General features: G+C 33.1%; 1 protein-coding gene across 4 annotated transcripts in view; it reads left to right on the plus strand.

The window, feature by feature from the left end:
* ATP8A (ATPase phospholipid transporting 8A1) overlaps window positions 1-26,693 on the plus strand; it is a 213,671-nt gene that overhangs the window by 81,050 nt on the left and 105,928 nt on the right. For 3 of the 4 annotated variants that reach the window (XM_085959249.1, XM_085959246.1, XM_085959248.1), the window contains exon 2: window positions 13,178-13,403. In XM_085959249.1, coding sequence (XP_085815375.1) covers window positions 13,241-13,403 — 163 coding nt within the window. In that variant the 5' untranslated portion in view covers window positions 13,178-13,240. Of the gene's footprint in view, window positions 1-12,921; window positions 13,404-26,693 lie in introns of all 4 variants that reach the window. The other variant, XM_085959247.1, reaches the window with a different exon arrangement.

The raw sequence follows: 26,693 nt of genomic DNA on the forward strand, positions 1-26,693 counted from the left end.
CCGATTGCGATGAAACCTTCGTCAGTTGTTGTGGTAACACCCGCAATGGTTTTTGAATTAGTACAACTATCTTCTTCTTCTTCTTCTTCTATTCTATATTCTTCTATTCGTATGCGTTTCTATTCCATTCATCCGATTGCAATAAAAATTTCGTCAGTAATTGTGCCAACACCCGCGAAGGTTTCTGAATTAGTACAACCATCTTCTTCTTCTATTCTATCTTCTTCTATTCGTATGCGTTCCTATACCATTCCTCCGATTACAATGAAACTTTGGTGAGTTGTCGTGCGCACGCCTGCGAAGGTTTCTGAATTAGTACAACCATCATCTTCTTCTTCTATTCGAATGCGTACCTACACCATTCATCCGATTGCAATGAAACTTTGGTGAGTTGTCGTGCGCATGCCCACGAAGATTTCTGAATTAGAAAATCATCTTCTACTTCTATTCGTATGCGTTCCTATACCATTCATCCGATTGCAATGACATTTTGATCAAGTGTTGTGCCCTTGCCCGCAAAGGTTTCCGAATTAGTACAATCATCTTTTTCTTCTTCTATTTGTATGCGTTCTTATGCCATTCATCCGATTGTGATGAAATTTTGACCAGTTGTTGTGCGCACGCCCGCAAAGGTTTCTGAATTAGTACAACCATCTTTTTCTTCTTCTATTTGTATGCGTTCTTATGCCATTCATCCGATTGTGATGAAATTTTGACTAGTTGTTGTGCGCACGCCCGCGAAGGTTTTTGAATTAGTACAACCATCTTCTTCTTCTTCTATTTGTATGCATTCCTATACCATTTATCCGATTGCAATGAAACTTTGGTGAGTTGTCATGCGCATGCCTACAAAGATTTCTGAATTAGAAAATCTTCTTCTTCTACTATTCGTATGCGTTCCTATACCATTCATCCGATTGCGATGAAACTTTTGGCAGTTGTTGTGCGCACACCTGCGAAGGTTTCTAAATTATTATTATTATATAAAATACAAAGTTTGTTGTTTGTTTGTTCCATCTATTTTTTTTTTTTTTTTTTACAACATATTAATGACATTAATAACGTTTTCATATTTTGGATTCGATTTTAATTTAGTGTTCTTATGTTTGACCTTTACTCCTATTAGAATTATTTTCATATTGCCATATTGTATTACACAGATATTTTAATATTAAAAAAATAATTACCTTTTATTATTTTTCAAATATCTAAGATAAATATAGCCACGAAGCGACCCTGTGCGAAGCCGGGTACTTCAGCTAGTATCTAATAAAATGTATTGGCGTTCCGTCTCGCATCCTCCGCGACGGAATTTCCGCGTAGTGTGGGCCTAGCCTTAGAGTAGTATTAGATACTCTTTGTTCAATATTTCTCTATCTCCTTACGTTTTGGTCCCTTTATTTGGTTAGTGTTTTTAAAACTGCAATTCATATTTATTTCAAATTATCGATTTGTCGATCCTTCTCGAACCATTATGACTTTGTCGCTTTTGACATACCAATGGCGAAGATCCTTGTTAGGCGATTAATTAAAGCTTACCTTCGTAATAAAAACAATTCTTAATTGCTGTTAACGTATTTAAATAATAACTTCATTATTTTATATTCTACAAAAATGATATAATTTCCCAACGACATCGGTGTGTAGGTATGTATTATAAATTGATTGTCGACTTGGTGAACCAGACGGCACGTAGCAATTCCACTAATACGTAATGAGCTATAACACTAACACAATCTAACAAAGGCTTCAACTAATTTGGTTCATTTCATGCATACAACACATACAAACTATTACACACGTATTGTAAGAATCATACGCACACACCACCTCAGGCTGTAGGATGTATTTTGTAAATATATTCATATAATAAATATATAAAGGTAAAATATAAAAATTTTTATTCAGTAAAATACTGAAAAGGAAAAACATTCAAATTCAACTTTCGTAAATATGGCTGTAATAGGACTTTCTTTCAGTTACCTATCATAGCCCACCTGCTTTCAATAGGTAACCTTCGCTATTGTTGCATGGATATCCTACTATGCACGCTTGCCAGAAGATATGAAGACTATCAATTAATAAACTTTATGTTTTTAAACATGCATGTATAAGTTAATCTTTTCTTAGTATTTTTTATCGATGCTTAGAAAATTCCACGAAAGAAAACCCGCGGATATATTTGTTACGTAAAATGTCGATCGAAACACTAAACTAATTAGGTTCGACACCACTGGTGTATATTGGGGTATTTATAGTATTGAACATCGCATACATTGATAATTCAATTTTAATAATGAATTAATACGTCGTTATCATAAATATCACACATTGTTGAGTTCCATATTGCTTTGGAGCCGGAGTGGTAATTCTAATTTATACCTACATATATTGTGTCTATAGAAAATTATTTCTCCAGTATTTTATGCTAAGATGCTAGGGAATATGGTAGTATGCAAAGACGTTCAAGAAAACTTTGCCTAAAAGACAGAACTTAAATATATAAAACTGAAACTACAAAAATACTAATGATTAAATTACCAACAAGTTTCCACCGTTTTCCCCAGGGAACTCAGAAATAATGGGAACTGAAATACCTAACGGGTGTGGAGTAACAGGCAACCGATCTCGAGTGTGGAAGAATATGGGATAAACTTAAACACGTGTCATAAATACGCTTTCCTTCGTTCTGACAACTGCTCTCGGTTTATTCACTGACGCTCAATCAATATTGGTGTATTTGAAGGTTGCAACACACGCTATTGCATGGTTAATTATAATATGTGGTTAATTTTCGTAAGACAGTCACACATTCAAAACCCTGCCTTAAAATGTAGTGTATTGGGGGTACAGTCTATCGGAATTCTATTTATTAGTTGTTTAATCTATCTGTTAATTTATCTGTTTAGCCAGTCAAGTCGCCTGAATAGATCTTATTAATAAAACTACTAATAAGAAAACGTGTGTTCTAAAACTCAATTCGTTGATGTCATACTGACAACTGAACTGAACGGTTATTTTGGGAATGGGACAACTGGACGCCAGGATAATTGGACGCCGCACTGTCGTAGATACGTATACAGAACGTAGACGAGGAATTTTAATCAGTTTCTATCTACTACTTAGTAGTTTCATTTTACTCTTAACATAATGTTTTTTTTATTGCGGATTGAGAATTACCATGCCTAAGGCTTTAAAAAATTCTTTTTTCGTTGGAACTTAAACATAATATGCACGATTAAATCATTATTTACGTGTGCATATTTAAATTCTCACCAACTGTTAAATCATAATATAATAATTTAAATATAAATAATAGTATTAAATATTTTCTTTAAAAGTACCTATAAGTACCTAACGTCTATTTAATTTAGAATTGCGTGGCGTCCAGTTGTCCGGCGCCAAATCGTCCTAGACCCGTTATTTTGTATTTTTACTACAGAGACTTTACTTTTGAGCCAATTTCATGTTTACCCCCTTTCCCCAATCGCTGGTCTAGTTATAGTCTAAACTCGTTGGGTATAGGGCGTGTTTACGGTAAAACGTAAAAGAGTGTTTAAAATCCACGCATTGCCCTCTATTGCAAATTTTCCTGACCCATAAATCCTTCGGTTTAATATTGACGCGGCCGTTCGGAAATCGCTTTTAACCCCGTGGCGCTTTGTCCTAGATACCAAGAAGCTCGCCCGCTTGGCATTTACGAAATGTCCCATGAATAATAAAACACGTCAGTGTCTACGCTAAAAGGTTAAAAGGAACCAAACTTAATTGATTGTCAATTCTGTTTTACATTACAAGATTTTTACTGTCTTGCCAGATTAAAAAATAATGTTTTACTTGTATAAAAATCCAAGAAATAATCTTAGACCTAGAGAGATTCTTGTCTTCCAGACGGGTGCTCATCACTCGTTTAGCTATCGATTCAAGTGTCTTTCTTGCGAACTTAAAATTTTTGTTAAAAAATTACCTCAACTTTGAGTTTAAATCAAGGCATGTTTATTCATAGCCTTATTTTCCATGAGTCCATACTAGGCAATTAAGGGGGGACATGCTCGTCGAAGGTCAAAATTGAGTTTTTATTGTATTTTCAAACCATGATCCTGGACACTCCTTAAACGTTGTAGTTAATCTATTTATATAATTTTGAAGCCTTATTATCTTTTATAGTTATTTTAAACATTTGATGACTGCATGAAGTATTTTTGTTACATAAAATAGTATTCTTTTAAACCTCTCGCTCTAATGTTTTAGAATATAGTCATATTTCGGTACAGAACTGTGCAGTGGTGTTAAGATTTTTTACATTTATTAATTTTTAAACGCATTTATAAAACCATTAGTATAATTTATTACGAGATAATTTTTATAAAATATTCACGATAAAAAATTATTTTGATAATCTCTGTGATCCCAAATTTGACAAGAATTAAGCATTTTATTATTCAAAAAATCGGCAAGATTAACAAATTTGAAGATGATTCTAAAGATATTTATTATAAGCTATGTCTTTGACCATTCAAGTGTGATAAAAATCTTATGAATAATGATTGCTTTATAATAATTATTGACCTAAGAATAAGGTAGTGTTTTTTTGAAATTCGCCATTTCTTTTGTCATTCTCTAGTGGTTAATCTACAACATACGGCCGTAGCCATAAAATGACAAACTATAATTAAAGTAGGGAGTAAAATTATGTTAACGCGCGTGTTTGAACATATACCAAACTGAATTTTTTTTTATTTTTTTTTAAACGGTACATGTTCAAACACGCGCGTCAATATCATTTTACTCCCTACTTTAATTATAGATTGTCAATTTATGGCTACGGCCGTATGTTGTAGCTTAACCACTGGGGAATGACAAAAGAAATGGCGTATTTCAAAAAAACACTACCTTATTCTTAGGTCAATAATTATTATAAAGCAATCATTATTCATAAGATGTTTATCACACTTGAATGGTCAAAGATATAGCTTATAATAAATATCTTTAGAATCATCTTGAAATGTGTTAATCTTGCCGATTTTTTGAATAATAAAATGCCTAATTCTTGTCAAATTTGGGATCACAGAGATTATCAATATAATTTTGTATCGTGAATATTTTACAAAAATTATCTCGTAATAAATTATGCTAATGGTTATATAAATGCGTTTAAAAATTAATAAATGTAAAAAATCTTAACACCACTGCACAGTTATGTACCGAAATATGACTATATTCTAAAACATTAGAGCGAGAGGTTTAAAAGAATACTATTTTATGTAACAAAAATACTTCATGCAGTCATCAAATGTTTAAAATAACTATAAAGGATAATAAGGCTTCAAAATTATATAAATAGATCATCTACAACGTTTAAGGAGTGTCCAGGATCATGGTTTGAATATACAATAAAAACTCAATTTTGACCTTCGACGAGCATGTCCCCCCTTAACTAATTGCCTATTAATGTATTTAAATAATAACTTTAAAAAATTTAATTCTATAAAAATAATATAATTTTCCAACTATGTTGGTACATTTCACGCATACAACACATACAAACGATTATATACGTATTTAAAAAAAAAACACATACACACATTGTCAAAACCTGAAGATATTGGTATAAAAGTCTGACATGCTCTTAATCGTGTATTTTTTATTTACTAAAATAATTTAAGCACGCTGGGTCAAAACGCTCAACTATCGTGACAGTAAAATTTTTGATAGCCCGAGCTCGAATCGCAGTTGTGCATTACCTTTTTTTCAACATACTTATATTTTAGTGCTCGTTGTTTTTTTCGTGAAATATATATTTAAAAAGATAAAAAAAAATTGTTTAGTAAAATACTAACGATGAACAAAAAATAAATTCCAGTCCTGTAAATATGGCTGTTATAGGACTTTTTTCAGTTATTTATCTATCACTGTTTTATGAATACCCCGCCCGCGTTGACTATCAAGGTTTATTTAAGGACTTTGGTACGCAAACTACTCTACTTGACGCTGATATGTCGGCTGCAGACCTTGCAAAACCCTAGAAAATTCTTTGTAGCGCAAGGCAGTGGTGATTCTGATGAATATTTTGTCGTATTCATTGAGAAGTGAGAACTATTTTTTGCAAAGTGCGATATAACCGTGTTGTTTGGAAGTGACTGAACTTACGAGTATGTTGTGTCTTCAAATACTTAAAGGGTGTCGCTGTAGAAGTTCGCAAAGATAACAGCATTTTTATTATAATGGGACCGCTTAATAAGTAATATGCGCAGGTGCAAATTATTCATGTGAGCAGGAAGTAGGCGGGGCTAATGTGTTTATTGTCTTATGATTTAGATCGCGCCTATTGTATTGCCTTCTCTCGGCCAAATTATCGAACATTACTGGCGATGGGGTAATTTTATTAGGTAATACCTACAATAACTATGCGTCCTACGTGTTATCATGGTAACTACCATTTTTTATGATATGTTTATTTCCGAGGTGTTCCGACTGATTTGTTTTCTAATTCATTCCTCATATACGTTCATATTTCTTATTGTGCCATCCCCTATCGGAGGTCGGCCACCATCACGGCGATCTTAGATTTTTCGTCTGCTACCCGGTTCAGTGGAGCTGCACACGTACCAATCACGGAGGTTCTTAAGCCACTAAATGCGGCATCGTCCTCTGCTACGCTTACCACTGATCTTTTCTTGAAAGACATGTTGGGGAATGCTGTACTGTCCTCTCATAATTTGGCCGAGGTGCTGTAGTTTCCTGGTTTTGATACTACGCAGAACTTCTCGGTCCTTCCCCATTCGACTGAGAACTTCAATATTTGTCACCCGGTCAGTCAAAGGAATTTTGAGGATGCGTCTATACAGCCACGTCTCTAAAGCTTCAAGTCTCCGTGTTATCTCTTGGTTTAGCGTCCATACTTCCATACCATAGAAAAGAATTGAGAGAACATAACTATGTACCATACGCAGGCAACGTATCATCTTTAATACAGATTTTAAACTAATCTACCCGTTAGCCAAATTGCTGCATGCTGTACATTTTATGTACATAACTAAATAAAAACATTTGGTCTTTGGAAAAAACAAAATCAAAAAGCAACCCCGAAAGTCGCACTGCGGCTGACCGCTTAAATCTAGAGGCGTGCAACGAACTCGTTTTATTATTTACTCTTGATTTAAAAAATATTAATTTCACGAAAAACGTCGTATGTCGCGTGTTTGTTTTTTTTCAATTTCATTCACGCATTGAGTGGTTGTGATATTTCGATGACGGCTTTGCGTTCCGAAACAGTTATGTATCGCTCGAACGCTACTTTTCACGTGTACGCATAACATCGATATTCGCTTGTTATTTTTAACCCATGAATTTCGTGCATGTTACTATGTTAATTATATTTATACAGGCCCGGCTCGCTCATGCGTGCGAAATGTGCATTGTACGGGGGTGGACAGAAATCCGTTTCTGTTTTAGTAAAAACATTGTCAAAGATTAGCCTTATTTAACTTATTGATCTATTAACTGTGTAGTTAAGGCCTTCCTAAGTTGATTGAATTTGTTTCCGTTCTGCGCAGAATTTAACTATTTCAGAGATCATGCCCCCCACATCCTGAAGCGGAGGGGCCCCCTACATATCGCTAAGGTTAAAGGCAGTCTGACGCTCTACTGTAGAGTTTTCCAAAATGTGTTGAGATCAAATAAAAATCAGTGTATTTTTAGCGATTTCTTAACACATCGAATTATGGAATTGTCGAGTATCAACAAATAACAACCAAAAATTGCATCGCACAACCGTATATCTTAAAATGGGAATAATCCCAAAGTGAAGACTTTTTTACTATAAGAGAAATATATAATATGTGTTTTTATATCATTTATCCGCCACGTCGCCCGGGTCCCTAGGCCAGAGCTCTATCAGCCCCCCCCCCCCTTATGGGGGCCATGTCAGAGATACAGAGGCTTCTATGTCTACCCTTCGGACGTCATAATGCCTTAATATCTACCATTCATAATACTTTATGTATATATATATATATAGGTATCGACCATATCCGATTCTAATAAGATCATATGGGCCTCCACAAAGTGGAGGTTCTTGTATTAACAGATTTTTGTTTTACGAGGAATGGATGTTAGCCACTTGCTCAACCTATTGGGTCCATACTCTGATTCTACACAAATTGAAAAACAATATGTGTATTTGCCAGACGCAGGATTCGAACCTGGGTCCCACGACGTTATAGGCCGACGCTTCAGCCGCGCGGCCATCGTTGACATCAATACTTTAGCCCTAGAATATGTAGTTAAGTGTAAACGTGATTATTTATAATATATTCTTATATGGTGAATTAATTTATTAAATTATTATTTTTTTATTAAATTTTCTTGGTATGTGTAAATTGAATGTGTTACTATATGTAGTTTGTTGGATTACGTACAGAGGTGGCCCTGCCTTTAGGTACATACTTACAATAAAGTTAATAGGTCGGTTTCCGTTCCTACGTCAATGGAAAGGGCCGAGCTTAACGTAAACAATTTTGTAACTAACAAAACATTTTCATTCAGTGCTAGGTCATTTTATTCGCTTAAATCAACTGAGATGTTTGTAAAACTTATATACTATCAACTGAGGGTAGTTACTTGATAGGATTTGAATATTCTAATTGATTTAAGGGGGGACATGCTCAGCGTAGGTAAAAATGGAGCTTTTGTTCTATTTTCAAAGCATGATCCTGGACATTCCTTAAACGTTTTAGATAATCTATTTATATAATTTTGAAGCCTTATTATCCTTTATATTTATTTTAAACATTTGATGACTGCATAAAGTATTTTTATTACATAAAATAGTATTCTTTTAAACCTCTCGCTCTAATGTTTTAGAATATAGTCATATTTCAGTACATAACTGTGCAGTGGTGGTAAGATCTTCTACATTTATTATTTTTTAAACGCATTTATAAAACCAACAGTATAATTTATATCGACATTATTATAGTGAAATATTTACGATAAAGAATTATATTGATAATCTCTGTGATCCCATATTTGACAAGAATTAGGCATTGTATTATTCAAAATTGGGCAAGATTGACACATTTGGAGATAATTCTAAAGATACTCATTATAAGCTATGTCTTTGACCATTGAAGTGTGATAAACATCCTACGAATAATGATTGCTTTATAATAATTATTGACCTAAGAATAAGGTAGTGTTTTTTTGAAATACGCCATTTATTTTGGCATTCCCCAGTGGTTAAGCTACAACATACGGCCGTAGCCATAAATTGACAAACTATAATTGAAGTATGGAGTAAAATGATGTTAACGCGCGTGTTTGAACATGTACCGTTTAAAAAAAAATCGGTAAGGATACTATTTTATGTAATAAAAATACTTTATGCAGTCATCAAATGTTTAAAATAAATATAAAGGATAATAAGGCTTCAAAATTATATAAATAGATTAGCTACAACGTTTAAGGTATGTCCAGGCTCATGCTTTGAAAATAGAAAAAAAGCTCCATTTTGACCCACGCTGAGCACGTCCGCCCTTAAGTTTTGTACTAGTCCATTTGAGCAATGGAAATGTCAAAAATGGAAGGGGTTTGCACGAATCTATACCCGATTAAAAATAGTCTCATTCATAGTAATACAATAATTGATGTATTATCGATATATTTTCGAAGTAAATAAAAAAAGCTATATTAATATAGTTAAATATTATTACGATATAACATGTAGTATAAAAAGCAGACGATTACCGCTTTTATTTCTGTTATATTTCGACGTAAACTTTTCATGTATATACATTTTTTGAGATGGGTTATTATAGGATAACCTCTGACGATTGGGTAGATAATCAAATATGAAAAGAATACCTACTTAATATTCACATAAATATACTTATATTTCGTAAGATTCCTATTTTGTTTTGTTCATAGAATGTTTAAATGTTTGTTATGAACTCAAATATATTGAAAACTTTTGTGTGTCCTCTTAATACAGTACCCTAGTCGCGAAATTATTTGTGATCCTCTGGCGACACAAATATACTTATGTAAATATTCACAATTTATATTTGATAAACGGTTCGATGACTCTTAACACTTTGTTTATCAAATCAAAGTTAATCGCAGTTTCTCATCGTTATTTTTGTGGTATTGTAAATATTCTTTGGATTGCTTTAATTTTAAGGTTTTTATTGATTCTAATGGATTTAAGTTTTGCACTATTCCATTATAGTCGTTTTTTGCGACCCGGGTTTCGCCTTTCGGCATCTTCGGGCACTGTGTACTGTTTTTGTAATTATTTAACGTCCTACATCTGAACTAGATGTAGTCCAACTGATGCGACTGGCAAAAAATCATTCGGAGGAATATGTTTCGTGTAAATAGTCCGGTTATCAGTTAAATTTGAAATGGTTTAATATGTGTGATATACTTATTTTTATATTATATTATTTCGTATACTAATATGGATAAGCTTTATAATATTATTAAAATATTAAGTATTATATTATTAAAATATTATTTTGTTACTATGTTTCAGTAATTTATAGGTATATTAATTTTCATGTCTCTTAATCAATATAATTAAGCAAAAAGGGTTTTACTTAATAATAGCCAAAAATCAGTATTATTGAATACAGTCGACGGTTCTAAGTAAACAATTATCAATAGGCACTTATTAATCTGAGCATAAATTTTGTATAGAAACTATAATCAATGTCGACAATATGATACGATTTAGCTGACAATAAGTTCAACCCCTTTTGCTAAATGAAAATGCTTCAGTAAAGTGCTTTCCAACCCTATACTAATTATATTTTGACATTCATGACACACTATACTAATTATATTTTTATGTCACACTGAAGAATACTTGGGTACCTATGTCATTTTATTTGAAATTATTAATATTCACCTATTTTACGTAATTCAAATGAAAAAAATAACCAGTTGTAATTCTTTCTAACATGTTTTTTGTAAAAGATAATTATTACATTTTATTGATACCATGTTTGATCCTAAAAAGATCATATAGGCCTCCGCAGAGTGGATGCTGTATTAATAGATTATTAGTTTTTACGAGAGATAAATGTTAGCCACTTACTCAACCTATTAGGTCCATATTCTGGGAAAAATACACATCAATATGGAAATTTTCGCCTGACCCGGGATTCGTACACGGGACCCACGATATTATAAACCGAGACGCTAACGTTCGGCCATCGTGGGCATTACATGTATAAAAAACTAATAAATCTTTGTGAAAAAATCATGTCGACAGAATCAATGAGTATTGAATTTTTATAATTTATTGTAACGCCATTAAAAATATAATATATGAGACTTTCCGGTTGTTATCGAAATGCATTTTTGAGTTTCCACCGCGTGTTCTTCCTCCTTATTTCCTCGACGTTTCGGACTCATTGTAGATGCTATTCCCATGAGATAATAATTATCTCTCTTAGGCCATCCTCCCACGGCGCAACTCAAATCTGATGGAACTGGTTTGTGAAGGAACTCGTAAACTGACCAATGTGATGCTTCGCACACGGCGCTACTGAAACCCAGTTGAAATAATAATCACATAACCTCAAACTATCAAACTGGACTGTCAGCTGTGTTGTACAAAAACTGACAATACGCGCGCTGCAGCGTTTACAATTATGTTATTTGAATTTTCCGATTAATATTTACTTTTGACGTCTCTGGTTGTTTTGGTTTTTACGATATGACGCTAGCGGCTTTACGAAGTGCTACCAATTTTGGTAAGAAAATGTGATTTTTCACCGAAATCTAATGATGTTGGTACTACTGTTTTACTGTGACTGGAAACTTCAGAGACCGCGCGACTAGCATGTCGCATCTCTTCGCGACCGTTTTGAAGCTGAGAGATTCCAGTCTCGCCGTCAGCGAGCCGCCATTGAAATACATTAGCTAGATACTGGCTGGAATTTTAGTTTCAGTTTCGACGGACATAAGTTGCGCCGTGGGAGGATGGCCGTATATCTTGAGAATTGATTCTGCAACGAACCCGAAACATTGACGAAAGAATGAGGAAGAACACGCGGAAGCCCAAAAATCTATTACCATTAAAAATTATAAGAAATTTAAATGACTGTTATCTAATCAATTCATTCATGAAGATACTTTCATTTGTTTTAAGACCGATTGGGTCGATGCTTGAAAGAGCTACTCGTAAATTCCGTTCAATAAGTTACATATAAAAATGAATGATGCCAAATGCGATTGTATTCTATTTTGTGGTACATCGGTTGGGAAGCTCTGAAGCTCTCGAAAATTTTGAAGATACTTACAATAATATTATTGTATTATATTTTTATTTTATATAAGTGTTTAATCGCTTCTCATCATGGGTTCACTTACAATAATTTTTAATTTGAAAAATTGTACAAATACTGCTGAATTCATTCCATCATTCATTCGCCACAGCATTATTATTATCTAACGAATTAATATACTTACACTAATTGTGTGTGAATTTTGTTTTTATTAGATTGTGCATATTAACAAAATGTGTAGTGTTAACAACATTATTGCTTTGTATTGGTGCATTAGTGTGAACAGTGTTAAAAATAACAATAATATAAACCATATTGTACTCACAATGTAAATAGTATCTCATAAAATGCTTCTAATGTATTTAACAATGCATTGCAAATAACATTGACAATACATGAATCGTGTAAAAGAGGTGTAAAAAATAATTTTCATGTTTATTTAATAAATATTGTAATAATTATTAACAAATGCTTACAATGTATTGTAAAATGAAAATAAAAGCTTACATTAAACATAACAAATACGTACAATACATCAATCATTTATGATGTAAATGTAAATATTTAGGCACAAATAAAAGCTTATTGCATACAATTTATTTTTTACTTATTATGTTATCAAAACTAGTTACGTATACATGATTTGCGGGTATAAAAAATGAGGGTAAAATTATTATTAATAATAATGACTATATTATATAAACGCTTATAATAATCTAAAAAATATTTATTGTAAATTGTAAAAAAACTGCTTTGTTCGTGAAAATTATGTAAATAAATATAAAAAATAGCTTTTTAATCGCACAAAACGGTAATAAACACTATGTGTTGTGAGCCGCGCAAATCGTGCCTGATATATACAATGTGCCTTGACGTACCACCAGTTAACGGAGAAGGACCGAGGACTCCAGCGATGAGGGTGTCCCGGTGAGAAGCGATATCCTCCGATGCCGGGGACCCCGCCCCCGGTCCGTCCGCCGCGACGCGCCGAACTCGAGCTTCGACGCCTGCGCACACTGGACGCTCCTGCGCCGCTGCCGATCAGGCCGCCACTAGAAACGCAGCGCTCGAACGGCCACGAGAGACACGGCAGCAATCCGCCTAAAATAGGTACTTCACATTTCATGACACCGATGAATATATAGAAATTTATAAAAAATGATTTAAGCATTTTGTCACCTTACTATTAAAATCTCGTAAGTCTTTTTAAAAATAATGTTGAGTGGAAGGAAAAAACACCTCTCTAATCGATGGATCTGCTAACGCTGGTTGTGAAATACGAGATTTTATTTCCATGTTTTAAACCACGAGACATACGAGATTTTAACATATGTTGTCGATAGATGGACAGCATACTAGTCTAGAAATCCGAGGTTTTAATATGATTTAAAATGTTTTTTTGTGTAAACTTTGTCGAACAAACTTCATTTTTCCATATTATCGGACTTACGAGGTCTTAATAGTAAGGTGACGATTTGATTGATAGATATAAAACACAATGATTTGTAGTAGGTACGAGTGCCTAATACCTTCTAATCCACATAGTTTAATCATTGTTATGGCCTATTTCGTCTGTTTCAATTTGACATTACCAACTGATCCGGCCAGTTCTTATAATTATTGTCAAACTATGTGCCATACTGTGTTCTATTTTAATTAATACAATGTCTCCACACACAGCATTAACGAAATAATTAAGCCATCAACCGCAATATTTGAAAAAGTATTTTTATTGCACAACCATTACATGTTGGCATAGATCAGTGATGCACAACATTTTTGTCAACAGAATCGATTTATCAATTTTATAATAATTATTGTTGGCATGCCGCACAAGGAACAAGACGAGACACGGATAGTGATATTGTATTATCCACTACCTATCGAGTCTAGACATATTATAAGTATTATTTATTAAACCTCTAAATTTCGATCATTCTCTAATCTGCGTTACATAATTACGTATTTACATGATGAAACGCATCGATAGAAAGTCCCATGTCATCAAGGGACATGTTTATTTTCTCTAAAATGAGACATCGATTTTTTAACCAGATTTTGGCGGTGAAGTAAACTACCTACAGTGATATGCAATATCTAAGGCCCGTTTCAGACGGGACACCGGAGTCGCGCTCGATATACTATAGGAGGCCTTTGTATTCGAATAAGTGGGCCTTTGTATTATGTTTATGAACGCCCCAGGGCTAATGAGTCAACGCGTGTCCGGTACACTTTTTCGTCGGCCGCTACATTCTCAAGCCGCCAATACACTTGTTTTTATTACCGCAGTTATGTTCTAATTTATAACGCGAAATTATGCGTTGACTCATTAGCTCTGGGCGTTCATAAACATAATACAAGTGCCCCTTTATTCGAATACAAAGGCCTCCTATATTATATCGAGCGCGACACCGGTGTCCCGTCTGAAACGGGCCTAAGTGTGTTTCAAGAGGGACACCATATTATTGCGTGCGTACTTGCACGATTGCACATTAATAATTTATGTAACATGTCACAGTAGGTATTAGGACAAAACTACGACTGAAAAATTAGCCACAACACACAGTAAAAACATACAGTATGAAATAATTATAAATAGTAAAACAAAATATATAATTACTAATTATAAAAACAATATAACATATAAAAATACCAAAAAACTTTTATCTTTTCAAGCACAGTAATATATGCGTTATAATTAACACATTCAAACATTTTCCCAAATTCCACTTAATACGTAGTTTTTGTAATATTAGGATATTAGGATTAGGATTAGGACCATTTAGTCAGGTAATATATGAAATGGAGAGCCGACGGTTATGCACCACTACCATTGAATAAGGGTACTGTATTGTCATCGGTTTTTTTAAAACTTTGCGGATGTTTTCTAGAATTTCATTTCTTGTTCTTTTGGTGGCGTCTTATATATCGAAGACTGACAACGAAATTGATGACAACACATCTCCCTGTCCTCAGTGGCGAAGGGTGACTTTTGGAAAGAAGTAGGCTGCGGAGATTAGAGAAAATGAATACACTTGTTAAATATACTTATAAGAAGATAATACGATATTACTACTGATGAATAGGTACTACACTAAAATGTCAACGACACACTGATTCTATGAAATTTCAATAGCTCACTGACGATATAAAATTGAGCGATGAGTTCAATTAATGATGTATTTTCCTAAACATTTATACACATCAAAATCAATAAGTATATAAAATATTTTTTTTATTTTTAAAAACAATCTAAGTAATTGGTTGGCAAATTAAACAATTTTTATAGAATGTAATGGATTATTTAAATACGTCAATATGTAATTTAAAATATTTTTTCGCTAAAAAGGTAGGGTATTAAATAATCGCCTGGTATGGAGTCTTCGCCACTGCCTGTCCTGGGCCACCCGTATCAGCTCACCAATCATATGTTGGATATTAAGCTACTTACGGAGGTTGGCGTAGTCGAGATGATATATTTCAAACTATGCAGCTGGTGTGTTATAATATGTTCTGTTATATTGTGGAAAATGTCGCAAAACCTGTATCGAAAAAAGAATTGATAATTTTTTGACGACCCTGTCTATGAGTACCTACTAAAATAATATGTCTCTAACATAATATGGCTACGAGTAGGAAAACGAGATCGAAATGATGTGAAAAATGAATACCTGATAATTTAAAAACAATGTACGTTTATAATTATTAATGTAGGTGAGGGTGGCTCGAATTACTAATTGAAATTTGGAGAGGACTAGTATAATGTTATTTTATTACAAAATATTTTAACGAGTGCTCATGTAATATTATGCTTCATTTGCGAGAAATTCTGCTGAAAAAATATGCTGTAGGGGAGACCGAGGTGAGTTGACACAACGACGATTTCTTCAAATTTATAACTGTTAAGAGTATAGCAATATTGCAGTTTTGCACCGACCTGTTATCTGACTGACATAATTATCTGTGCTGCAAAATCAACCAAAAGTAAATTTTCGGCCACCTTTTTGATGAACTTTATTTATTTTTCTGGAAATAATTTGATAATATGACTTTAATATTTTTGTAGGTAGCATAATTATTTCAGTTTTACAATTAAACTTTGTTTTGTCACAAATTATAATATTTTTTAGGATATAATTTGATTTGAAATTCAAAATCGTTATTTTTATAACCGAGGTAAGTTGAAACACTTTGTTTCAACTCGCCTCGGTTATGAATATTACATAGGTAGGTACAATTTGTTTATATTATGCAAAATGGTCATTAACAATGTAGGTATTCTGGTATCAGATTCTTGTGACAATGCAGGCGACTCATTTAGGTGTTGGTATACTATGACTAGATCTGATTTTAATTTGAACTGGAAATAAATCTTGATTAAATTGTTTATTTTTTTTAGAATTTATTGATTTGACTATTATGGTGATGGATTTATGTACTTAGTTAATGGATGTCAAAGAAGTGACTTAAATAGTTTTAGTTGTTTTTTAAGTAATTAAAGTTAAAAAGCCTTGTATTATGATGTAAATCTACATACAATTAAATATTACAACCCATCTTACTTGCTATTTCAACTTACCTCAGTACTAGTAGGATTGAAGCAGTTGACAAGCTTCCCTTAAAATGGATTTTTCACTAATAAGTAATTGATTGCTACATTACTGCTTTTCAATGCAAGTAAAGGATGAAGTTTAGTATGCTGTACATTTTCATAGTATTAGTGGCGAAACTGACTATTTTCGTAGTATTTATTATGACTAAGAATGTAAAAATTGTGTCAACCCACCTCGGTCTTCCCTATATTACATACAAGGCTACTTGAGTACCCACATGGTTTTGTTGTGTTTTAATTAACACAGTATCGTGAAGTGTGTGCGGTGTACCTAGGGTCGTCAATAAACTATCGATGCAATACAGGTATTGAAACTTTTGTTTGATATCGATACCGATACTAGGTATCAATACTTTTTCTTTTGATATGACGGCTCTAGGTGTACAGTAAAAACAAAACAATGATTCGGTTGGTCGATGGTGTGCGTGTGGATGGGTAGCCGTACTAAATATCTGGCAGCCGATGAGCGCGTATTCGTAGGTATTCGCATACAATCCACAAACCGAATCATTGTTTTGTTTTTACTGAACCTTATTCAAAGTATTCTATAATCGATACTTTAGTGGAATCTGCCACAAAACCATGGTGCCATCTTTAATACTAAAAAATTACGATTATAATTTATTATATGCAGACGTTTCAGTGAAATGGCCCCAATAATACAATTCAATTAAATTGTTTATACTGTTGGCACCCTGTGTACACGGTGTCGCATAAATTATCGATTCATAATATAATTATTGTTTTTTTTTTTAAATATATTTTTATAGTAGGTACTTAGGTATATATATCTGCGGTGTTTTCAAATTATATTTGTTCAAAATAAACATAAATGTAAATATTAAAAGGCATCTTGATACTATGGCCAATATTTCAAAAGACTGATCAATTCAAACTATCAAACTCTTCGATTGTAAACATCTCACAACAGTGTTATTTTTAATTAAACTGTTTTTATTCTAGCCTGAATAGTACGCAAGATTTGAGAATGAAATAATTACAAGATATAAAGTACTTCTTATACACAACGTTTTTAAATTTTCTGTTGAATCATATAAACTTGACTTGACTAGCTTAAACGATCAAAAAAATTTGTACTAGATAGAAATACTGAATAATGAAATGTCATTTCATATTGATTTCCATAGTAACGCACGTATATATTATTTAATAATTTAGTTGCTAGGAACCCCCTACCAACCAATAATGGTATCGAAATAACTTTTCATACAAAACAGAATTAACTAAAAATGAATTCAATTCTACTTAAAGATGGCTAAAAGTATTCAAAAAAATCATTGGCATCGTGTTCTGATATATTCTAAAAGTTTCAAATGTCTAGCTAGTCGGGAAGTTAGTTAAAAATCGATTGCAAGATTTGTACCGGACAAATAAAAATACGACCAAAGAAAAACGTTGTAAAATACACAATACCTATCTTGAAACATCCTCTCCAAATACCTATATATTATTGTGTCTTTTAAAAAAATCCTTGAGGGAAAATGGGTAAAACAGTCGCTATGTATCGATAGATGTGTGTTTGAATCCCACTCAGTCCAAGATATTTCTAATTAATATATTTTTGAGGCTGTTTTAAATTATGTATTACTTATTTATTTACTTTTGATATTTTTTTGCTGGGATGGAAAGATATTATCATATATAAAGCATTTTCTTGTAACGCATACTCTATTTACCTGCTTATGTATAATTACATTATTGTGGAATACTACATCAGAATTTACAATAATTATATTAGTGAACCGTTAGTTTCTTTCATTACTTTTTGGCCACCGTGTGAAAATCTCGTGAATAGAAAAGCAGTTTGATTTTGTGCCAATTTTTCTCGCATATGCCAAACACATGTTCCTCCGATTGTGATGTTATCAAAATAACGTTATGCCGAATCTCTGAACGTGAGAATTTATCATTCGTGTACTAAATCCATCGAATATTAGCCCAGTTCCAATATGTATGACTTACAAACTGTCACCTCCGTCCAGGTCGTGAATACAGTAGTGAAATGTTTTTATTATCCCTTCCTCGCAGGTTTTAGTATTTTCCAAGATATTTTACAAGAATGGTTTTATGCATCAATGCAGATAAAGTTTCCATAGTTAGCATCATGTGAGGATATATGCATTTGTGTATGTAGTTCAGGGGCCGTCAAATGTTTAAAGCATTGATATACTACTAGATGAGCAGTTCCCATACAAGTGTCATTTTAAAAATGTACCACAAAAGATATTACGAATATCTTCTTATAATATTTCCTTGTAGGTATAATGCGTTAAGACCGATAACATGGATTCCCGAATTTCACCCGTATTGCCCTGGCTATAAAACTAAATTTGCGTTCTTGGAATAGTGAACCTAAGGGTGGCTACAACGCAAAGCAGACAGAGCAAGTCATCATGCGTTGACTATTAGTTAGAGTAAGATGCAAGCTAGTTGGGCTTACTCAGTAAGTTTTAACAAAGGCCGAGTCGCTGAAAATTGGGCTTCATTTTAAGAAGCATTTGATTCATCCAGTAGTATATCAATGGTTTAAAGTCATAAAAATAGAAATTCGAAATGAAAACAAATTATTTTTTTATGTTTCCATGTTTAGTATTAAATTATATTTCCAAAATTTTCTCCTATACATAAACAATACGCTGACATTTCAAATGATACACACTATCTCATGAATGGATCGATAGCGTAATAGATTAGAGCACTCACCCGGACATTGAAATGCGTGAGTGGAATCCCTCTCGGTCCAATTTTTTAACGGCTTTTTTTCTAATTCGTATGTAGGTATATGATTTAGATTAAAATTATATACCTGTACTAAGTTAACACCAAATGTCGCCTATTCGAGCTTGCGACGGTACTGCTTTACGGTAGCGAGTCGTGGCACCTTACAACGCTTCAGAGCAACCATATACCTACAGGGCTTCAAGAACATAATATGTTTGCGATGAATACTGGGTGTGGGTATGACTTTAGGACTAACTAGGAGATAAGAGAGCCGACCAAGCAGCCTCTAATCACGCTGAGAGTGAAGAGGCAACGTCGAACCTGGCTCGGTCATTTGCTGCGGATGCTTGAAGATAATTACAACCTGACTTGCCTGTTCTTCGAGCCAATCGGATTCTGGCGTCCTAGAAGGCCGCTAAATACTATTTACAGGGTACAGAGTGTATACGGTACTGGCATGGCCTGGAATGACGCAAGGAGACTTCAAGCGACAATAATTCTTGGAAGCGCCGTGTGGTGTCCATATGCTCCAACTAAGGGGCGGACATGGTTAAAAAAGAAGAGTTGTATGAGGTGGGTTTGATCGTAGGTTCTGCTGAATTGTGGGGAGTCGGTAGATAGTCTTGGACGCACAAAAGATTTCAATAAGAAGGTGGATTTCGGAGTCATAACGATTTTCAGTCATAATGGAACGAGCGAGAATTTGTTTAAATTATTTTGATCGAAAAGAAAACTGCAGCCCCGCCATTGACGTATATATGGTAATTAATATATGTCTTTGATAAGTAGGTACGCCACGAATTGTATATATTCAATATATTCAGTGTTGCACGTCTGTAAATATTATTATCGAGTTTTCCGGATTAACGGTCATTCGGTGGGCATCCTGTATGGTTTCCTTCAGTACTAGCTTTCAAATCGTCGTGGAAGGTTCTATCTTGCACAGGCATTCGCTGAAAGAAACCTTTTAAAACGCAAAATAACTTAACCTTCACCAATTAAACAAAAATATATCGAAAGTTCGTCTAAAAAGCTATAAAATTGCAAAACATTTCAATCCAATACTAATTTCCACAATAAAAATAACATTTATTTTAACGCTTATTTAATATTTAACAATCAATTGTGTACCTACTTTGAATGTTCCATAAAAACTACAAAATAAATAAATATATTTTTACTAAAATTTTCGTCGAATATAGTAGCACTGTAAATCAGTCTCGTAAAATGATGTGCTAAATCCATTTTTTTTTTAAATACGTTTATATTCTTAAGTTTCTTGCGATATATTAAATCTGGAACAATGTTGGTCCAGATACTGATTTTTACGTACGCGGTCGTATGCTTGCTTTTGTACATTGTCAAATTGATTGATTGGATTTTCATTTATCAAGAATTGAAAGCGCTTCGTTATCAAGAAGCCGCGAAAACGGAGCAATAAAAATATTTAAACATATCGAAGTTCTCGATAATTGTGGTAAAAATGAAGACTGGCAATTGAAACGTTGACAATGTTATCTGTTGTGTAATAATTGCATTAGCGAGTGCATGCCATCTGTGGGTGTTGTGTATGTAATAAAAGTGAAAATGGTTGTAGAAGTAAGATGGTAATATTTTTAATAATTAATAAATAGAACATTAAACCGAAGTCTCATCGCGATACCACTTATTTTAATTCGAAGTTTTGATTATATTGTCAAAACTGCGATTTTTTATATCAACGCCATTGACACACAATCATAACTAGAATATTCATAATTTGTACAACCTCAGAAACATAAATATCAAAAAAAAAAAATCAGAAATAGGTACTCGTACATAGAAAAATCATAATAAAAGTACACGGAAGTAGACGTAAATCATTATACAGTGGCACCATAGGCGACACGCAGTTGTACTCGCATTGTTTGCTACAATACCTATTTTATTCCTAACAAAGAATATAATTACAACTGCAAATCTATTTTGCGGTACCCATGGTGCCACTGTAGAATGACGTACATATACACCGAATAAGTAAGACAGGTCTTATTTAAAGAATTTATAAAAAAACGTCTACCTAAACTCATTCTCTCACAAGTGGAATAAATCGATATCTGAAATGATTTGATTGAACGGTAGGTATTTCTCTCCCAATTGGTAGTCTTAATGATGGCAGGTTAGTTTTGCACCTTGGGAGAATAAACGACTGATATCCAATGAGTAGTACATACGATTTAATAATATAGAACATTCTGTACATTACATACAAACATTGGGGCTGTTCCAAATGCTCCACATACTGTATGTTAATAAAAAAAATGTTGCATTCTTTAATTTTATTAAATTTATTCATTAAATTAAACAAATAATTTAATTAAAAAATAAGTGCATTATTTTTCTTGGTACCTACTTGGTCATTACCGTATTATAGGTAATATACTATTATGTAGGTACTGTAATAATGCGACTAAAATGGTTTGATATTATGTTGTTATTGAAATAAATGGTGTAAGTATCGGTACTTTCGGAATAAATTCTTATAGTATATTAATAGATAAAGTTTGAAATGACACTTAACTAGAATTCATTAAATAAGGCATACTGATAATATCTTATTCCATCTTTACTACGGATAGTGTTATGACAAGACTTTTAAATGATTTGCAAGAAAACAGTCTGATATCCTATGTGTTGAATTTAAATGTCAGATAACTTTTTTGTTTATGAATTATATGTAAGTATGACACAGTGACATCTATTATGCCGGGTCCACACTGGCAACATGTCGCCGACAACCTCGATAAATTTTACGATAATTATCACACTTATCGTAAAATTTAACGAGGTTGCCGGCGACATGTTGCCAGTGTGGACCGGGCATTATGCTACCGATAAAGCATCTGTTCAAGTTGCGACTGCTGACCAGTGTTGTCACCTTTTTTCTATGCTGATTATTATAACATGAAAGTGTAAAAATTATCGTATTTTTCGGAATCAAAATATTAGTGTTGTAGAAATAATTTGACTAGGGTTAATAACACTGGTTCTGACAGAACTCTGATATTGACAAATGAAATTATTATCGATAATATCGATATATATATCGAATTCACCAGATTTTAGAATGTAAAACCGATAGCCAGTATTGTAACGTATTTCGTGTAAGAACTACTAGTTAAAATCGTCGCAATTAAGTAGGATGCCCGTAGCTTAATTGGAAAAGTAGCGGTCACAATATGTGCAAGTCCCGTCGGGTGTCTTATTTTTTCTTTTGAAAAAAGATTTTTTTCTAGTGGATATATGCATGAGATGTTTTGAAATGATGTATGTTCAATATAATATAATATGTTTAAAAAATACACAACGCTCATTTTCGTGAACAGAACGCTTCATCTATCAATTGCATAACGTGGTTGCGAATAGTAAAGTTTCCACCTTCATTTTGCTAAAATTATCTATATCTAGAGGAAAGTGGCTGAAATGTAGTTTACTAAAGTACATTAGAAATCACTAGATCGTCATGTGGATAAATAATTGGCGAAGTTAACGGTTTACAAGCTTAACTATAAGATGAAACTTTTCCCGAGCGCCATGTTGTAAATGTATATTACTCAGGCAGATAATATGCAATATTGCAGTTAGAACAGATAAACAAGCTTCTCAAATAACTGCAATTAATTTTAGTAATCCTGATTTATAAACATAGTTTTAAAGGCGATTTATTATATTTCATCAACAAAAGCTTGTATTTACAAGGACTGATCTATCGATGTCTTTATTTTCTAATCTTACTCACTCTTTTACCATTGACAATTTTACGTGATCTTAATTTTATTCGCCCTGTCCTGAATAATTCTATAAGTGCAGCTGCACTTATACGAATGACTTTAATGAATGAATTTAAATAGAAACAGAGTCACGAAATGCAATTTCTGTCGCGTATATTATTTATGTTTCCTTGAGGAATACTATAATTTTTGTCCTCTCGTTATGATCCAAGAAAATTCTAGGGAATTCAATTTTGTCTGATGTTACTACACATAACTTTTCGGTCCGTTCTCACTTGTTTGAGGATGTCCACATTAGTCACTCTGCCAGGACTTATCAATAGTGTTTGATGAATTAATATTATGAATAAAATAATATGTGGATTGATAAATTAATTGGACTCATAAAGATATTATTTTTTGGTGTTTTTATTGCATAATGAATTTCAACGAATTTAACTTACTGATTAATTGAATTTATTTCAGGTCACTTAAGCGGTATCTATAGAGATACTATATAATTATATGAACAAAGTTTATTATTATTCTATATAAGAGATTTTCTGTACTAAGGATAATAAAATTTAGGATGATTTGTTCTGCTTAGAGCTTTTAATCGAGATTTTTTGTCTGGAGAATTCTCAAGAAATAATTAGAGACGTTCATTCTCGTTTCTGGAGATTTATTTTGGTTCGTATTTCTCGAGAAATCATCAATGAGAATCTCACAAATTTGAGAAGTAATTTAATTATATAAAAAAGTGAGATATGGAATCACCGTTGCGAACAAAAAAAATCAACTTGTGTTTCGCCGCAAAGCAAAAAATTTTCCGCGGAAAACAACTAAAAAGCCCTCAACGTTGATTTTTTTTCGACGTAAATTTAAAAAAATCTTCTCTTTCGTTTGTTATGTATATAACGGAAATCCTTACCAATTATCTCTCCTTCACGTGGTCCAACGAAAGGTGTTTACCGGTAACAACAACCGGTGGGTGTTAATCTTCAGTGTTGGTTTATTAATGAAATACTGTCCACTTAAAGGTACATGGTATAAAAGGCAAACTCATGATAGTTCGATCCACAGTGAAAAAAACTCTTGAGATTACAGCTGAGTTATGTTTGAACGATTGTAATGATATTAAAATCATTAATAATGTTATGTAGGTTTATGTAATGGTTAGTAATGTTAGTGACGCTTAGTTTATGTAGGTACAAAGGTTTTATATCAGTGCAGTCAGTGCTGGAGAGATATTATAGAGATGGAATACATACATAACAAGTTAAAAAAATCTCGAGAAATCAATCAACCATTATTGAATTCTCGAGAATCAAATATTCTTGAATTCAAGAATTCACATATCTCGAGAATCGAAAATAGTTGAGAAATCACAAGCTCTCGTTCTGCTTACCATATTTTCATTTACCTCCCTTGTCCCCTCATATATTATTATAATGCGTTGCAATATTGCTTATTGTTGCTATGTTACGAGTCTATTGAAATTAATAATTATACCTACTTATTTTTGTGAATAAAGTTTAAAAAAAATACCAATCCTATTTATCTAGTCCTCTTTTACGGATTCAATATGAATACACATTTATTGTAAATCTTTTATAATGTCACCCTCAAGATTTTTCGGTTATCGATATTTTAAAGTACGTCTACTTCTAAAGCTAAATATTATTAAATTTGTGTTTGACTCATCAATTTGAGTATAACATGTAAATTATAATCGCATTTAAGTATTAACCTATCGGTATTTATACAATGTTAAATGGAAATATTTAATCCGATTTTGAAGAATTATTTGCTGTATTATTTTTAAGATAATGTCTAATGACGTTTGACTGGTGTCTGTTACTGATTATTAATTCTTAGTTAATGTAACAACAGTTTTGAAAATAGCATTGATTTAATCTCAACCCATTTCACGGTACATATTCACCTCGTTTTGCATTGACTTGCACTTATTTTGAGTCGATGTCTCAAGAACACCAAACTATAACAGTGTGACCTATTTTTTAACTTTCAAAAATATATATATTATTTACTCTATTATTATGAAGAGATTTCTCGAAGAACCAAACTGACATGGAGTGTATTTGGGCGCCTGAATTCCCGAATAGTATCTTCAAAAGTGATCTCCTATTGCGTCTTAAGCGTAAGTGTTCAAATAATGTGTGCTGCCAGCCCTCACGTATGCATGTGAAACTTGGACTCTTAATGTAAGAGACATCCAAAAATTACGGGTAACGCAACGTGGCTTGGAAAGCTTCATGTTGGTCATAACGCGGAAAGATCACAAAAGAAATGAATACATAAGGAAGTTTCAAATCTTCGAAAGTGACCTCACATTGTGTCTTAAGCGTAAAATGTTCTACCAGTGGCCATGTATGCTTGTGAAATGTGGATTATTAGTGTATGAGAAATAAAAAAAAATGCAACTAACGCAACGTGATACGGTAAGATGCATGTTAGGCATAACGCGGAAATACCACAATAGGAACCAACGGACAACATACGCGATGTGATTGAGAGGTAGCTAAGCAGATGAAATGGTAATGGGCTGGAAATGAGTGGACAACCGCTGGAGAAATGCTCTCATACAGTGGTGCCCAAGGGGCACTAAAGTCCTAAAACCCGCTGAATAGACGAACTCGTCAAGTTCGGTGGATGTACTTGGCAGCAAAAAACTAGGGATTGTGGAGTGTGGAATGAGCTAGGAGAGGCATTCATCCAGCAGTGTATTGACACTGGTTGATGATGATGACGATATTATTTTTTGTGTATGTATAATTATTGGTGAACTACGACTCAATACAATTCCAATTGGGAATAAAAGTATCGAATGATCCGATACTGATAAAAATGTATCGATCGTTTTTCACGACCCTACTGACAAATACTTAGGATATTTATTGTCATGCAGCCGTATCGAATATAATTTATGTAATTGTTTTATTATAATCCACACTTCTTCTGAAGGCAGATAGAACTTGTTATACCATTGACAATAATTCAAAATCAACAAAACCACAGGCATATCATATCACTTACATAATTTGAAAACATCTCACACTAGAAATAATCTTTATTGTAGAAAAAAATACGACACCCGACTGGACTTAAATCTGTGCGCCTGTGTGCTTTTCCAAGAAAGCTAGGGACATCCTACTTAATTACGACGATTTTAACTAGTAGTTGTTACATGAAATGCTTATCGAAATGCGTTATAATGTTGGCTATCGGTTTTTGTATATTAAATTAAGGTATTATAACGGGTACAATAAACTATTT

Source organism: Rhyacophila brunnea, unplaced genomic scaffold (genome assembly GCF_057557595.1).
Source record: "Rhyacophila brunnea isolate RB1 unplaced genomic scaffold, BYU_Rbru_1.0 scaffold_8, whole genome shotgun sequence".
NCBI classification, from domain to species: Eukaryota; Metazoa; Arthropoda; class Insecta; order Trichoptera; family Rhyacophilidae; genus Rhyacophila; species Rhyacophila brunnea.